The 16,048-nt window shown below is 37.1% G+C and overlaps 1 protein-coding gene across 7 annotated transcripts in view; it reads left to right on the forward strand.

The window, feature by feature from the left end:
- The window catches only part of gse1b (Gse1 coiled-coil protein b), a 234,727-nt gene that overhangs the window by 205,479 nt on the left and 13,200 nt on the right, over nucleotides 1-16,048 (forward strand). For 6 of the 7 annotated variants that reach the window (XM_051870999.1, XM_051871001.1, XM_051871002.1 and 3 more), the window contains 2 exons: nucleotides 8,651-8,862; nucleotides 15,465-15,631. In XM_051870999.1, coding sequence (XP_051726959.1) covers nucleotides 8,651-8,862; nucleotides 15,465-15,631 — 379 coding nt within the window. The remainder of the gene's footprint in view (nucleotides 1-8,650; nucleotides 8,863-15,464; nucleotides 15,632-16,048) is intronic. The other variant, XM_051871000.1, reaches the window with a different exon arrangement.

Genomic DNA, 16,048 nt, shown 5'->3' on the forward strand with positions numbered 1-16,048 from the left:
GTTAAAAAGCACCATACTTTCGAGGACAAAACCTGAAAAAAAAATAATGAATGAGTAAATAAGTGTGAATGAATGTGAAATAAAAATGTATACTACACAAACTAAATGGTAAATAAATACCTAAATAAATAAATAAATAAATTAGTGCTGCACCAAAATTATTTTTTTACCGAAACACTGAAATCAAGTTTTCATTTAGCCAAAAACCAAAACTGAAAATAGTTAATTTAATAATCAATTTAATCAATTAATCAAATTTATTGAATCAACAAAAAAAAAAAAACTGAGTTGTATACAAACATTTTACATTTTATTTCATTTTTTTATTTCAATTTATTTTTTAATTTGCTAATGTTTTCAGTAAATTATTAATAATCATTTATTCCATTTATTGTTTTAAATACATTTATTATACATTTATGTCTGTATTTATGCATTTATGTATTTATTTATTTTATTATTATTATTTATTTATTTATTTTTATTTTTATTTTTTTGATGGCCCATGTTGATATCTGACTTAGAGAGCAGGGTGGCCGATATATATAAATCTCAGACTAATGTAAAGATAGTAAAAACACATGAATAATAATTGCTGAAATGAAATTTATCTTTATTTTACTTAATATTTATTACATTAAAAATAATTGAAAATTATTAATTAATTAAAATATAAATCTGTAAAATAAATAGACATATACTTTAGATGGTAACTTGATTCTGTAATCCTATTACAGATTTTTTCCCAAATAAAGAAATTGTTTAAAAAAAAAAAAAAGAAAAAATATATAAAAAGGTAGTAAAGAGTTCGCACGACCATTATCCACAGAGTACACATATGCATTCCACAAATGCACACCTCAGATCATTTCACAGCTGAATTCAACTAAGTCTGCAAGGTTTGTGAAATTAAATGTTTATTAGATATTCAAAGACTTGTTTAAATGATATGAATGTGTATTTGCTGTAGGTCTGGCCGATATGGACAAAAAATAATTTTGAAAATAAAAATAAAATGATTTATCCATGCACATAATTATTTTTTTAATTCATATGCCCTGGTAATCAAAAAGATTATCCTCTCCTCCCCCTCGAAACAACGTCTATTCTCTTCGTGACGTACGTCTCATTGAAGGGTCTGACTAAATATCCACACTGACTGCAAACAAGCATTCAGATCTGCCTCAATTTAGTTAGCAATGCCCAACTTCCTACGCTCCAACCAATTCCCGAGGACGACATCAATTCTCACCCTACATTTTTTTTCTCATTCCAGAAGCTGTTTCATTTGAATATATATCACAATAGAGAAGAAAGTCTATCGCAACTTCTTTTTTATACCGACTTTAAAATCACATTACATTTTAACATTATAAAAACAATACAATATGAAAACAAAAATAATGCATTTTAAAGCATTGTCAGAGGGCAGGCAAGGGAAGAGGAGTAGAGGATCCCAAATTGCAGAAGTTTTAGTTTATTTACAAAAACAAAGACAAAGAAGGCAATCTAGAAGGCAGGAATCAACATAACAGCTTCACTAACGTAAAGACAACACCAGACAGTGAATAAAACCAAAGACTATACAAAGATATAAGTATACAAAGATATAATTATCTCATCCTATATTGTTACTATATTATACAAACTTGATATACTGGCCAGCCCTAATTTGCTGAATGTTGACGGTAGATGAGAAAGCATTACAGTGATTGCCTTTCTATTACTAATAATGTAAGACAACATATTAGACAGAACTGTTAAACAAAGACGTGAACTAATGAAGACAGAGAATGTGAACACTGTGTGATCATGCACTGGCTTTCTCAGCGGTGTCAAAATAAGTCCTGATTCCTAGAAAAGCTCATCAGCCGATGCCGATAATTAAAAAATGGTGATATATCTGTCAACTGCAAGATATCCATTTATTTCTGAGATGATAATTGGATGCAACCTGATGTCACATGTTTATGGTTGCATACTAGAAACTATTGGGGGAAAAAATACTTGCAGTATGCAGTACACTAGTAGTACACAGCCAATCTGTCTCTCTCACAGCAGGTGTGGTGTGTGTGATTAATTAGCTGCTCCATGTGGACTTGGATATTAAAGGGCTCATCCTTTATCCAGCAGAGACAGAGACACAGAAGTGTAGGGGAGGAGTGAGTCTCTAGTTCTGGTTGAGAGGAGAGAGCGGCAGGCGTGGCCCTGGGGGGTAGGGGGTGCCCTGTTTTTTGTAGCCTTCCATCTGGAGAAACAGGCTACATATACACACACAAGCACACTGTCACACTCTCAAACGTAAAGGTGGCTCTGTTCCACAAGCTGGTAGAAGGAATCATAGGGGCGCACTTGATGTGAAGGCTGTTCCAAAAGGCATCACAAGTATGCTTCAGATAGGGCAATCCATTTGGATATTGCCTGAGAATAGGGCAGTCCTATAATGCATGTGACAGACTCAGTGAAAACATCCATTGAAGATGGTTGACAAAGCAAGGTAAATATTGGGTTGAAATGTAATTCATTAAATTCTGAAAGGAATAGATAATAGGCCAGTTTAAATATTTTCTTTAAAAAAAGTTAAACTTTTTTTATAGAAAATCTTCTCAGGGTTTTTTAGTGGGAGGTTCAAATGTTGTTATAAAGCTGTAAGCTTTCTTCTATATAACACAAAAGAAGATATCTTGAAGAACATTGTGGTCCGAAAAACATTGGACCCCTTTGTGTGACGTGTGAAGTTGCTGACTATTGTAGAGCGTATAGAATCAGGCTCTTACATGATTCTATCTCATTGAGATGCTGCTTTGGGAAGAACAGAACTGATGTGTGTTTGTTCAGAATGGTCGTGATATCTGCTGTTTCATGGAATGAACCATGTGAGCGGCGAGCGCACCACAAAACAGTCACGTGTGTGTGTGTGTGTGTGTTTGTGTGTGTGTATGGGGTAGCATATGGACTAAGGCGTGTTGAGCTCTGCTCTCACACCAGGTGTGAAATGGGCTGTTTAATTAACTGCTGATGCTGTTCTAATGCAGCCTAAAACGTCAGTGTGTGTGTGGTCAGTGTTAGGCAGAGGTGGGTTAATAGACGAACCCTCAGAGAGCAGAGATGCACATTAATCACACCGACACACACACACACACTCTCTCTGCAATGTGAAATCTGTTCATTTCAGTGGCATTCAGAGCGTGACAGGAAGTGTTGGAACCTCTCGGCCATATATGGGCACAGCTTCCTTTGAGAGCAGCTTGCACAGACGCATTGCACTGAATACATTTGAATATCATTAGCATCTCATAAAAGCACACCAGTTTGACTCAGATGGTGTGTGTTTCAATAAGAGGCCCATCTGCCTGTGTGTGTGTGTGTGTGTGTGTGTGTGTTTCAGTTGAAAGAAAAGGCACCAATAAAACCTACTTGAGGGAGACCTGATGTCTGTCTCTCACATACACACACACACTCTTGTGATGATGTTTGGTGCAATAATTTAGCGCTAATGCTCTAAAGACACATCAAATATGAATGTGTGTCTGACAGATCCACACTCACAAGAGCTGGAGAAAGAGGAGGTGGATGATGATGTTTGATGGATGAGCGTGTGCCGGATTGAATAAAAGAGAAAAAATCTGTAAAGGGGTGGTGGTGGGGTGGGGTGGAGGAGATCTCGCTGCACATGTGCCTGCAGTCCTGCTTGAATTATTCACACTGTCCTGTGTGTCACACTGGGAGAAACAAACGAGAAGACAGTGAGAAACAGCTGCAGATGAGAAGCTATCAGTGATGACCACAGGCGTCACTCCACTCCTGTGTGACAGAGAACTGCTTATATAGGCATCATAGACATCACACTCCTGACAATGAAGGCCGTTACAAAAGGTAGGCGACTTAACTATGCTGCCTCATTCCTTGCCTCATTTTGGCAAAAATCCAGGCAGAATGGCATTCATCCATCGTGGAGAAGGCAATACCATAATGCACTGCCCTAAGCTCAGTGAAAAAAAAATCTAAGATGGCAGATGAAGCCAGCAGTATATCAATAATAAATGTACAATTACGCATTCAATGCTGAAATATAAAAAAAATAAATAAAAGTTTAAAACTGTTTTCAGGCTGTTTTCCAATAAATTTGTGTGTACTATGTATATTTCTGCTTATTAGAGTGTCATACCATTCCTTTCAAGCTGAATGTTTTGGAATCAGTTGTAGGTGGGGTTTTTCATTTGCTTCACGGGTTGCTGTTCATGTAGAGTGGTCCAGATCACTCATTTAAAAGCTTCAGTTGCAGTTTAGGGCTGAACTGTGGACTAGTTGTTTGGTCTCACGTGAGATCTTTAAAAAAAAAAAAAAAAAAAACAATGAATGAAAACCCAGTAGGTTTGCACGGTGCTACGGTAGTATCGCAATTTTTATCAAGAGAAAGGGACTAAAAATATTTCAAAATTTAGCAGCTCAAACATCACTTTTCAACATCATTATATCTTTATCTAAGAATGTATTCTCTCACTTCTTCCTTTGCTCATTTTGGACCACTTCTGGAACACTTTCTAGAACAATCTTTGCGATGATTAATGTAATTCCATTCATCAGCATGTCAGCATTTGCACTCGGTTCTTATCAGTCATTTAAATCATTATAATGTGATTTTAACATTAATTATATGTTTTAATATACATACTGTCTTCCAGTCAAAGTCGTAATTGCAGGTAATGCTTCTGTATGAGTTCTTGTTTTTTTATTTATAACATGATATAGTTTAACAATGTGGTTATTAGCAGAATAACCAATTGGTGCCCTTTTTCAGTCAGGATGATTCATGAGTAATGGATACTGGTTTTGGAACAGAGGTTAGCGTGTGCGTGTGTGTGTGTGTGTGTGTGCGTGTGTGTGCGTGTGTGTGCGTGTGTACGTGTGTGTGTGTGTGTGTGTGTGTGCAGTAATCAGTGTGTTAATTGACTGAACAAGACAGGAGGAGACACTCGGGTCTTTACTGGGACTCAGCTGCTAATTGCTATTGTGGACTCACTTTCTCTCTCTCAATCACTCACACACTCTCTCTCTCTCTTTCTCTCTGCTTGCATACATGTTTAATGGTGTGCAGCTGTAATTACTGCAGCAAGCGTCTCCTCACCTCCACTCACCTTTGCTCCTCCTTTGCTGTTGACAGAAACCTTTGTGGCATCTCTTAAAAGCTTTCTGCAGAGAACACCAGCTCCTAATGGCTTCTCCCAAGACAGGCCTGTTTTTCAGACATCACCTGGCCATGAATGTCTTGACAAATTAAGAACAGGGCTGTGATGACTGAAAACTGGTTCTTATTCAGATTATTATCCGGCTTCATTTTTAAGACAATATGAACCAAACCTTTAAATGCACATTTCTCTGCCAATGCAAGCACAACAAATTACTCTTATGAGCTGTTTTTTTTTTTTTTGCTAAATTAATCTGACTCACTTACTGAAGCTTCATTCATACATTTCATCATGTCCAACTTGAACAAAGAATTGTTACTCTATTATGTTTTACTTAAAGCTTGGGAGATTTAATGTACCATAGTTTCCACACCTTGTAAAATTTGATTGCTGAAAGAAAGTTGCATTGGTGGTGGTGTATAAGTCACATTTGATCATTACTTTCAGAAATAATATAAAATACTGGTAAATAAATGGAAACATTGTAACATTATAAAAACTGAAAACATGTTGTCATGTTCTGTTGTTTTTACAGTTTTATTTTCAAGAGTTGTGTCCCAAATGATGCACTATACACTATGTACTCATCCATGTAATGTATTTTGTCATTAAACATCGGAGTCTGATCCCTCCTTCCCCTCCGCAACGTAATTAAAGCTGCGACAGTTGAGTGCATGATGTGTCCAACATTCCACACTTCGTTTTTTACGTTAATTTAGTGCATCATCCGGGTATTTAAAGTGCACTTTTTCTTTATGGAATTTTCTGTGTGAACGCACTACTCGCTTACCACTCGCTGTGTGAACACACTACTTGTACTTAAAAACGTCATAGAATAGTGCATAAGTATGCAAATTGGGACGCACCCAAGGACTTTTAGTTTGTCTTTATTATTTCCTGTGTTTCTTTTGTTGTTATGGTTACTAAGTATGTTTGCATTGGTTGTCATGGCAATTCCTTGGTTCATTGATTATCTTACTCCTGTTTCCTTTCAGTTCATTATCTTAAGTTGCGACCCAAATGATGCACTATACAATATGCACTTATACACTATATACTTATGCACTGTGTACTTATGTTAAAGGTTATTTTGTCATTCAACATCGAAGTCTCTCCCCCTCCGCTACATAATTAATGTCCAACAAAATGTCCAACATTCCACACTTCATTGTTTCCGTTTATTTAGTGCATTTTCTGGGTATTTAAAGTGCACTTTTATTTTTGGAATTTTCTGTGAACGCACTTGCACTATTCATACTTAAAAACGTCATAGAATAGTGCATAAGTACGCAAATTGGGACGCACCGCATTGTGCAGTATATTGCCCTCAATTCTTTCAGTTAATTTTCGAATGTTGTATGTGCTTTAGCACACTGTTGCTCTTGTTGGATATCATTCTTTTGTTTTATTCAATAAATGTTTATGCTGCATTTAGATCCGCTACGCTTACCAAGGGATCGTTTCAGAAAGGAGGTTAAGTGAAAACTCTGAGTATGTTAACCCAGAAATGAGGGAAACTCTGGGTTTTCTGTTTCAGAAAGGGAGGTATGTCAAACCCAAGAAAGCAGGGTAAGTCAAGCCCTTTCTAAAAGGAAGGTAACTCTTACTCAGAGTCAGTTACCATAGTAACTTACTCTGTGACCCTAACCTGGTCGGGAGCAGGTTTTCTTCGGTCTCCTCCCCCTTTTTAAAGTGCAAGTGATGTTTAAATAGTTCATTCATTCATTCATGCTGCAAAAATGCTTTGAGTTTTTTTTGTCCTATTTCAAGTACAAATATCTAAAAATTCTTAAATCAAGATGGATTTTCTATATAAGGAAATTATATAAGATATTTTAGTCTTGTTTTCTGGGGGGATCTAAATTAAGTGCATTTTACTTAAAATTATCATTATCTGCCAGTGTGGTAATAATAATCTTAATGCAAACGGAAAACAAGATTATTCGGAGTGTCTATTACTAAGTACAGATTTATAGTAACCCCGCCCATCAATGTCATACAAGGTTAAAATCAATGCATGTGATTGATGGCTTCAGTGGTGTAGGTAGTAGCACGTTGGACGCTGAGAACTAAATTGCGATGTGATTGACTGGGTTTGAATCCGCCTTCTGCCGAGCTCTCTGTTCTCCCCTTTCCCATCACATCAGAAAGGCATTTATTTTCAATAAAAATGAAGAAAATGTTCTGAAAGTGGAAGTAAATTGCTTTAATAATGATAAAATAATTTACACTGTGTTATTATTGCATCCTGTTAATTTGCAACAATACTGAGGTGCAAATAGTATGTATCTGCCAGTACAATAAATAGCATCTAATTACTATTTACACTTACTGCATAATAATAACTGCAACTTTTAGCCTACATGGTAAATAGAACATAATTTGTAAAAAAAAAAAAAAAAAAAAAAGCACTTAAATTATTATTTTATTTCTTCCCTTTTTGCATATGGGATACCATGAAAATGAATATTAGTTCAATAACTTACCGTTCTGCCATGTGTGTATATATATATATATATATATAATATATATGTGTGTGTGTGTGTGTGTGTGTGTATATATATATATATATATATATATATATATATATATATATATATATATATATATATATATACACACATATTAATAATTAAATTTTTTATATAAATATATATAAATAATTTATAAAAATATAAAAAATATGCAGTTAAAGTGAACGGTGACCGAAGCTGTGATCTGCTTAACATCATCCTTGAGGGTGAGAAAATAATGACAAAAATAATGACAACTTTTTAATATGTTTTTAGCTGAACTATTCCTTTAAATGAGGAATATTCCATATCTTCCACATTTTTGTTTACTTTTTACGTTGACGAGAGTTCGTTGTAGACCCTGCTCACAGCAGACAGACTGAGAGAAAGATGGAGTGATAGGAGAGGTACGCTAATGATGACAGTTTTAGAGAGCGATGATCAAGCACTGGCCTGTGATTGGCTAAATGTCCATGCTGATGAAGACTTCAGGACTAACCACACCGTCTCTCTCTCCCCTCTGTTTGTCTTTCTTTGTTTTTTTTTTCCTCATTGTAGCTTATCCTGTCATCTGTCCTCCTTCATGAATACTCCTCCCTATTCACTGTCTCCATCTAATTTTTGCTGTAGGCTGTGTGTCTGTCTCTCCACTCCTCCATGAGACGTGTATTTATATAGTGTGTGTTCTTTCCACTTCAAACTGTACTAGTCGAAAAGAAACTGGTGCGCACAAGTGTCGAGCTGCATTTGTAAGAAGCTGGTGCAGTGTGTGTGCTTGCAATGTTTCAGTTTCAGTTTGCTTTTATTTATAAGCTACAATCATACACAGAAACAGCATGATATTCATTCTTATCCATATGTTTAAAGAGACAATACCCTGATGAGTGGCACGAAGTTGACTACTGAATCACTGATGAACTGTTTCTCTCCTCTTTCCTGTCTTTTTAGCAGGATCTTCCATCAGCAGCGAGTCGTCTCCTGTCTCATCTCCGGCCACTAACCACAGCTCCCCAGTCAGTACACCCAAGCGGGGCCCCATGGGTCCAGTTATAGTGCCTCCTGGGGGCCATAGCGTACCCAGTACCCCACCTGTGGTCACTATAGCCCCCACCAAAACTGTCAACGGCCTGTGGAGGAGCGAGAGCCGACCTGTACGAGAGGTAGAGTTAAACATTTACATCAACACAAAAGTTCTGTTCCAAACCCTAGTGAGCTGTCTCACTGTATACATAGACAGTTTCCTAACTGACATGCTAACAGAGTTGTTTCTGAGGTTCCATTCAATCATGTGTACAACACAGTGCTCAAGACACGCAATTTATTCCCACAGTTGATTTCAGTGGAACTTTACATTAGCATTTTCCTTAAAGGGTTAGTTCACTCAAAAATGACATATTAAATTAGTTAAAAGTGACAGTAAAGACAAAAAAATATCACATAAATTGTTATTTTGAACTTTATATTCATTAGAGAATCCTTAAAATATGTATAATGGTTTCCACAAAAATATTAAGCATTCAGCACAGCTGTTTAACCTGTAATAATAATTAGAAATGTTACTGGAGCACCAGAGCACAAATTAGTATGATTTCTGAAGAATCATGTGGCATGAAAGACTGCTGTAATGGCTACTGAAAATTCAGGTTTCTTTTGTGTCACTTTATAAAAGCAACATGCCAAGAAAAAAAAAAAAAAAGTGGCTTATTGTTTTGTGGAATTATGCTTACAATCACAATCACACACGCACAGTGCTGGATTTCCATATGGCTTGTAAATCACAGTGTGTCAGAATGTGTGTGACATATGTTCGGGTGACATACAGCCAAACAACAGGACCAGCGCCCCCATCACACACACGCCCTCTGCCCCCCGGTGTTAAACAATGGCCCCGCAAAGGCACTAAACATCTGTGTCCTCACCCCCTTCAAGCTCCTGCAGTCAAGTGCAGATCTTGCTTGTAAGAGTATGTGCGCACTCACTTTGATTAAGGATTACGGTCATTCTCTAGTCCCACTTATGTGCTACCTCTGTCCACTGTTACACTCACCCTGAGAAACTGGGCTCCCTTTTCCACTAAAATGGAGCTGGCGTTCAGCCGGGGAATCTGTGATGCAGAGCGAGAGAGAGATGCAGCGTTCTGCTTGAACTCTGGTCTCTGATCAGCCTCATCAGCATACTGTTCCAGCTGAGGTTGTTTGAACACTTCTGACATCACTGTTGACAGGAGGGGTTCGACCGCACATTCTGAAGGATTCTAGGTCAGTATAGTTCAGGGTTAGGGGCAGGGGTACTCAGGTCATAGCTCACACACAGTGAAAAAAGAGTGCTCTGTCTGCTGCTCAACCCTTATTATCAATGAGTGTGTGTGCATGTGGTGTGGCGTGGCAGGGCGGGGATGGGGGGATGGGGGTTAATCCTATAAACTGAGGCTCTATAGATTTCCCCCACTGCCTCGACCTCTGACCCTCTGGTTACATAAGCCTGCAGAGAGCGTCCTAGTCCTAAATCATAAACTGTCTCCTTATCCGCTTACTGTAACTTCAGTATGATTTTTCTCAAAATGGTGTCATGCATAGTTGTATGAGTTTTACTGAGATGTGTCATGTAAGTGTGGGGTCCTCCCTCTGCTCAGATGGCGTCTCTTCCTGCCTGACTGACTGCCAGACAAAAGCCATGGAGACATAGAGACAGAGGGGCCAGGCATTAGGTGGCCCCGGGCTCCATCACAGCACACTCCTCCTCAATTTTTAATGTGCCTAAGCCGCACCGCACACCTGTTGGCCTGTACACACACACACACACACACACACACACACACACACACACACATATATACACACAGACACAAACACACATTTATAGCTCTATAAAAGAGGACATGTCATAGACTTCTGTTGATTTCACAAGCTAATTATAATGGCTGCAGTGTAACCTGAACCACAGCCCTAAAGAAAATGTTGACATATTGTTTGTTTAATTCATATTTTTATTTATTTATTTATTCATTTTTTACAATTGAGGTTGCCAGGTTTTGTCAAAACTTTTGTCACAATTTTGTCACCAAACTCTGGCTAGTAAACCCACGTTCACACAGAGGTTGTAATGCAGTCAATGACCAGAAGAGGGCGTAGAGTTAACAGTTACTATTTACTCTATATTATTGTTTTGATTTTTTTTTAACCAGTTACAATGACCATAAAAATGGGATTCTCTATTTAAAAGAGATTAATTTAAAAATCACCTGTTGAACACATCAGCATTAAAGGGGTCATGAGCTGCATTTTTTTTTTTTAATTTGATAATTTTCAGTCAGGTCCACTTATAATGTTACCAAGATTTTTACACCAAAAACCATCCTAATTTAGAAGTAATAAGCTATTATCTATCCTGTTTTTGACCCTCTCTTTCAAACACTCCATTTTGATAGGCATGATGCATTCGAGGCTTGGAAGTAAACGCCCACTGCTATGATTGGGTAATAGTTTTGCAAACTAAAATCATTTTCAGTGTCCCTGCGATTATGCTTGTGGAATAGTTTTGCAAACTTCCGATGTTGAAAAATATCCAGTTACATAGTTGAAACATTTATGCATAGTACATATGCTTTATAAGTCATGGTTGTGGCAAATAAAGTTTACTTTGGAGTTAAGATATGGAATTATGAATGAATGTGCCATTGTTTGTCACACTGTCAATTTTATATTCATAGTTCATCCTTTTTGATAAAGTGGAAAAACGTATAGATTGTCATTTGCAGTGTCGTGTTTTAAATAAAATGAAAAGTGTTGTAATGTCTTACTGATGACAAAACAGAAGATGTCCGTCACTGAAGCTTTTATTCAGGATTATAGGATTATAGCGAGTGCCTTAGATCACAACAAAAACAGCGTTCTCTACATGCTTTCTTCTGTATCCGATAATCCAACACATTAACCCCATAAATGCCAAAGCAAAGAAAAGAACAGCAAATCAAATGTCAAATATTACCCCAAATACATTGTTTTATGGTATATTACTGTTTCAATAGAAAACGGTATTTTCCTGTGTAAATTTGTTTTTACAGTTATTTTTTAGAATCTGATGACTGTCAACATTGGTCTGAGTCTGTCAGTGCAGTGTGAATTGGCCTTTATCTGTCCTTAATATTTTTATTATGTAAAAACTGGTTAATAATAATAAAAAAAAATGCAATAAGGCATTTAAGGTCATGCAATATATATATATATAATGCCTAACAGCATCCTTTAATCGTGACTATACTACTAAAAATATAGCACAACCTCTCATAGTTTATTTCTTAAATGAACACCCTGCAGATTCCCAACATAGCAGAAAGATCACATGGAAGATGTTCACAGCATTCGACAGCCCCAAAGATCTCTATCTGTTTGATTTATATTTGTGTTAAATGAGAGGCGCAGAAATGTCCTCCAGACTCTGTTAATGGTGCTTTATGGATTTCAATAACCTCTGTACGCTGCAGTTAAATGTCATTAGCCATGGAACGCATAAAGAAAAAGCGATGTGGGTAATGGCGAGGTCTTTGCCTTCTCCAGCAGCCTGTTCTTTGCTCAATAAATGGATCAGGGTGGGGAAAGTTAGTGGTCTATCCCAGGTTTTCCTATTCAATCTGTTATTTTCTCTTCTTTTGTCATATTTGTACCACTTTTTCTGGCCAACTTCACATCGGACACCTTCCTCTCCTCCCGCGAGAGATCACGGGAATGTTAAGAGAGGAAGGCGCGGTTCAAAGGGGTGCATGTGTGTGCACGGTTGGAGGTTGCTTTGTTGCTAAGTAAACTGTGTTATACAACAAGAGGCAAGGGAGAGAGTATGATTCATATTTGATGTCGCATCCTGCAGTTAATGGTGCTCTAAATGGGCTTTGCTGTAATGTTTACAACAGTGTGGTTCCAGGTGTGAAAATCCCATTCAGAGCGTATAATATAACCATATAGACTTTTAAAGACAGACAAACCTTGAGCTCTGATGTTGTTAAGCAATGATATATGCTTCTTACTTTTTAAATGTATTTAATAGTAAAAACTACTGTACTGTACCCATAATTCTAAAGAGAGATCAACCAATCAGAAAAGTTACACATGAAGCACTGCAAATAATGAGTCTCCCTACACTCTCAACAGTTTATATATTGGAGTGTTTTGCAATAAATGTAAAGTAGATTGTTTATACTTATAATCAATGACTGTAAGTCAATAGTTTTTGTGTTTTACTGTTCACATTCTGTATTGTCATTTACAATGATTTTTTACCTTTACCTTTTTTAGCAATACTGTGATTTATCCTAAAGATGGTTGGTTTGGTTCAAGTCTCTTTTTTTGAAGAGCGGAGGGAATGAATGGGAAAATACTTCTGGAATCCACACTATGTTGTTCCTCATTAGGAGGCTGTTTTGCTCTGCTGTCTCTCTTATTGTTTCCCATCTTACCATCACACCAGAAGAATGAGTTTCTGTCTTTGGGTGTACTCACACTAGGTGATCTGAACCGTGCCCGAGCACATTTGACCCCCCAAAATCTGGTTCGTTTGACTAGTGTGATTGTTCCGTACTGTGCCAGGGCACGGTTCGCTGAACCTTGCCCTGGCCCGCTTGAAGAAGTTGGTTTGGGCGCAGTACACATGTAGTGTGATCGCTAACCATAACGGAGCACGAAACAGCTACTAGTCTTGTGTGCGCTACTGCCATCATTATGACATAAAACATCTTCTATTACTACTTGGATAGTACACTTCTCAATTTTTCAAATAAATAATTGGCCAGCGGGTGAGTGGGGATGGGGGGCAATCACGCCAGGCCTCGGTACAAGGCAACCATGCCTAGTCTGAGTATGCCCTTACATAAAACTGTGTGTTCAGTGTATCTTCTGCTTTATTTCACATACTTCTCTGTCCAGGGTTCCCCCAGGTCCTTAAAATGTCTTAAATTCAGACTGAGGTCATAAAAGTTGTATAGTATAACAGGTCTTAATTATCATTTAAAGAGGTCTTAAATTTGGTGTTGAAAAAACAGGAAGTAGTCTCTTTTTTTTTTTTGCTTAAAAAGACAATGACAAAATAATGACAATATATTTTGTTTGGCCAAGACGTGCAGTCTCTCTCTCGCTCTCTCTTATATATATATATATATGTTTCCTTGCATGTCATGTGACCTTTATCCCAGCCTCAAACTTTAAATTTTTATTAAAAAAAAAAAAGCATATTAAATTACACAATGCTGGAACATCAATTCTGTAAAGGGCCACCAACCACGGTTATGCAGAATGTTATGCAGAAATGAACAATGAAGATATGCTTTTAATGTGATTCAAACTTTAAAAGTGCATTAAAAATAAAAACAATAGGCAAAGTCCTTGAACATGGAAAGCAATAGAAATTACATCAGCGGTTCCCAAACCTGTCCTGAAGGACCCCCAGGACTGCACATTTTGTATGTCGCCCTTATCTGACATACCTACTTCAGGTTTTGCAGTCTCTACTAATGAGCTGATGAGTTGAATCAGGTGTGTTAGATGAGAGAGACATCCAAAATGTGCAGTGCTGGGGGTCCTCCGGGACAGGTTTGGGAACCACTGAATTACATGAAATTTGCAAGTAAGCCAAGTTTGATTTTATTCAAAGATAAATATTTCGTCATATATCCCGCTCTGTGCTTTGAGAGGACTATGGGACACTAGCAGGACAGAGCCCGTCTATTGTCTAATATCTTTCTCCCAATGTTCCAAAGCAATGGACACTGATTGTAAAAGGTCGGAAGAGTGAATTTTTTCTTCCACATTAGCAGGATATGAATAGCTATTTGATGCTGCACTGCCGAAGAAACCGAAACTGAATTTACCTGCACGTGTTTCCATGGTCGCGATGTAACATTTGGTTGCTAACCTCCTTTTGTAAACAAAGCTTGGTTCTTCACTCTTGACCTGATATCCACATAAAACAGCATTCTGGCTTACCACTGCAGGTGGTACTCGGCCACCACGGTGGGCCAGTTATCATGCTGACGACACAGCCCTTAACAAAGTGAATAATATTGAACATTAATTTACTATTCACAGTAAATTCAGATGAATATTGAACTTTTGATTTACATAATCCTATTTTTAATTCAATTATTATTATTATTATTATTATTTATTATTATTTTTAGATAATGTTTTAGAACTTCTTTGCGGCCCCTGGAGCCATCTGGCAGCCCCCAGTTTGAGAACCACTGCTTTAACTGACATCAGAAAACTGTTTAAAAAATATTTTAAAAATATTTTTATGTCTAAGGAGTTCGGCTGATAAAAGAAGTTTGGAGCTGGAGCATGTGTAGTATATTAAGGTTCTATTTGCATTCTGAGCAGTTTTGAGATATTGAGCTTCAAAGTTTTTGCATTCCATTTGACTTTGTAGATAAAACCTTTTTGTTTCTAATAAAAAGTCTCAAAATGTACACAACATTAAAAAAAATAATATAATGTAATGTCACAGAATAAGAATATGTAAATAACTCAATTTTGACAAAAATGTCAGATAGAACTTTATAATTCCAAGGGGACAAGGTGTTGAAAGTTTTAGGCACATCTGAGAAGTACTGTAGATTCTGGCGTTTGTTTGGGGTTGGGTAGCATGTGTGTGTCAGTGTGTGGGATGTTCGTTTGGAGGCAGGCTTCTTCTTTCAGGACTCGATTCTGTTCTCAATGTGTTAAAGAACTTATAATTGCACACTTCTCACAAAAGCACTTCTCTCTTGTCTTTTTAGGCCGAGCCAGGTCCTCGTGGACTCAGCCGGGACAGGTTAAGTTCAGAGGCTGCTTCTACCCAAGAGAAGGGGGGTCCCACTGTCCCAGCCCACCTAATTGGAAACCCTTATGCATTTGGCTTGACGCCTGCATCTGTGATGCAGGACTCGCGCTTTCAGCCCCTTAAGTGAGTATTACTGACCTCCTTCCTTCCCAAGAGTGCTACTATACTATTATTTAAATTCTCGTCTTCCCTAAAATACAGTGACTAAAAAAGCAAGGTGAAATACACTCCACTTATTTATTCATTATGGTAAAGATAAATATAGTTTCATATTTTGAGTGATTATTATTATTATTATTATTATTATTATTATTATAAGACATTTGTTGAAACATGTTAGGAAGATTTTGTATATGCAGTGCAGTGGTCTAAAAAAGTGTCTATTCATTTAAGTCACACTTCAAAATACATGAATGGTATTGCATTACATGATAAAACATCAAATCAAGAAAAATAGCACAAACACACAAAAAGAAGATTTAAAATGCTTTGAAATAAATCACACTCTTTTGTGGTTTATATTATATAAACTAAGATTAA

The sequence above is a fragment of the Ctenopharyngodon idella genome, chromosome 18 (assembly GCF_019924925.1).
Source record: "Ctenopharyngodon idella isolate HZGC_01 chromosome 18, HZGC01, whole genome shotgun sequence".
Classification (NCBI taxonomy): Eukaryota; Metazoa; Chordata; class Actinopteri; order Cypriniformes; family Xenocyprididae; genus Ctenopharyngodon; species Ctenopharyngodon idella.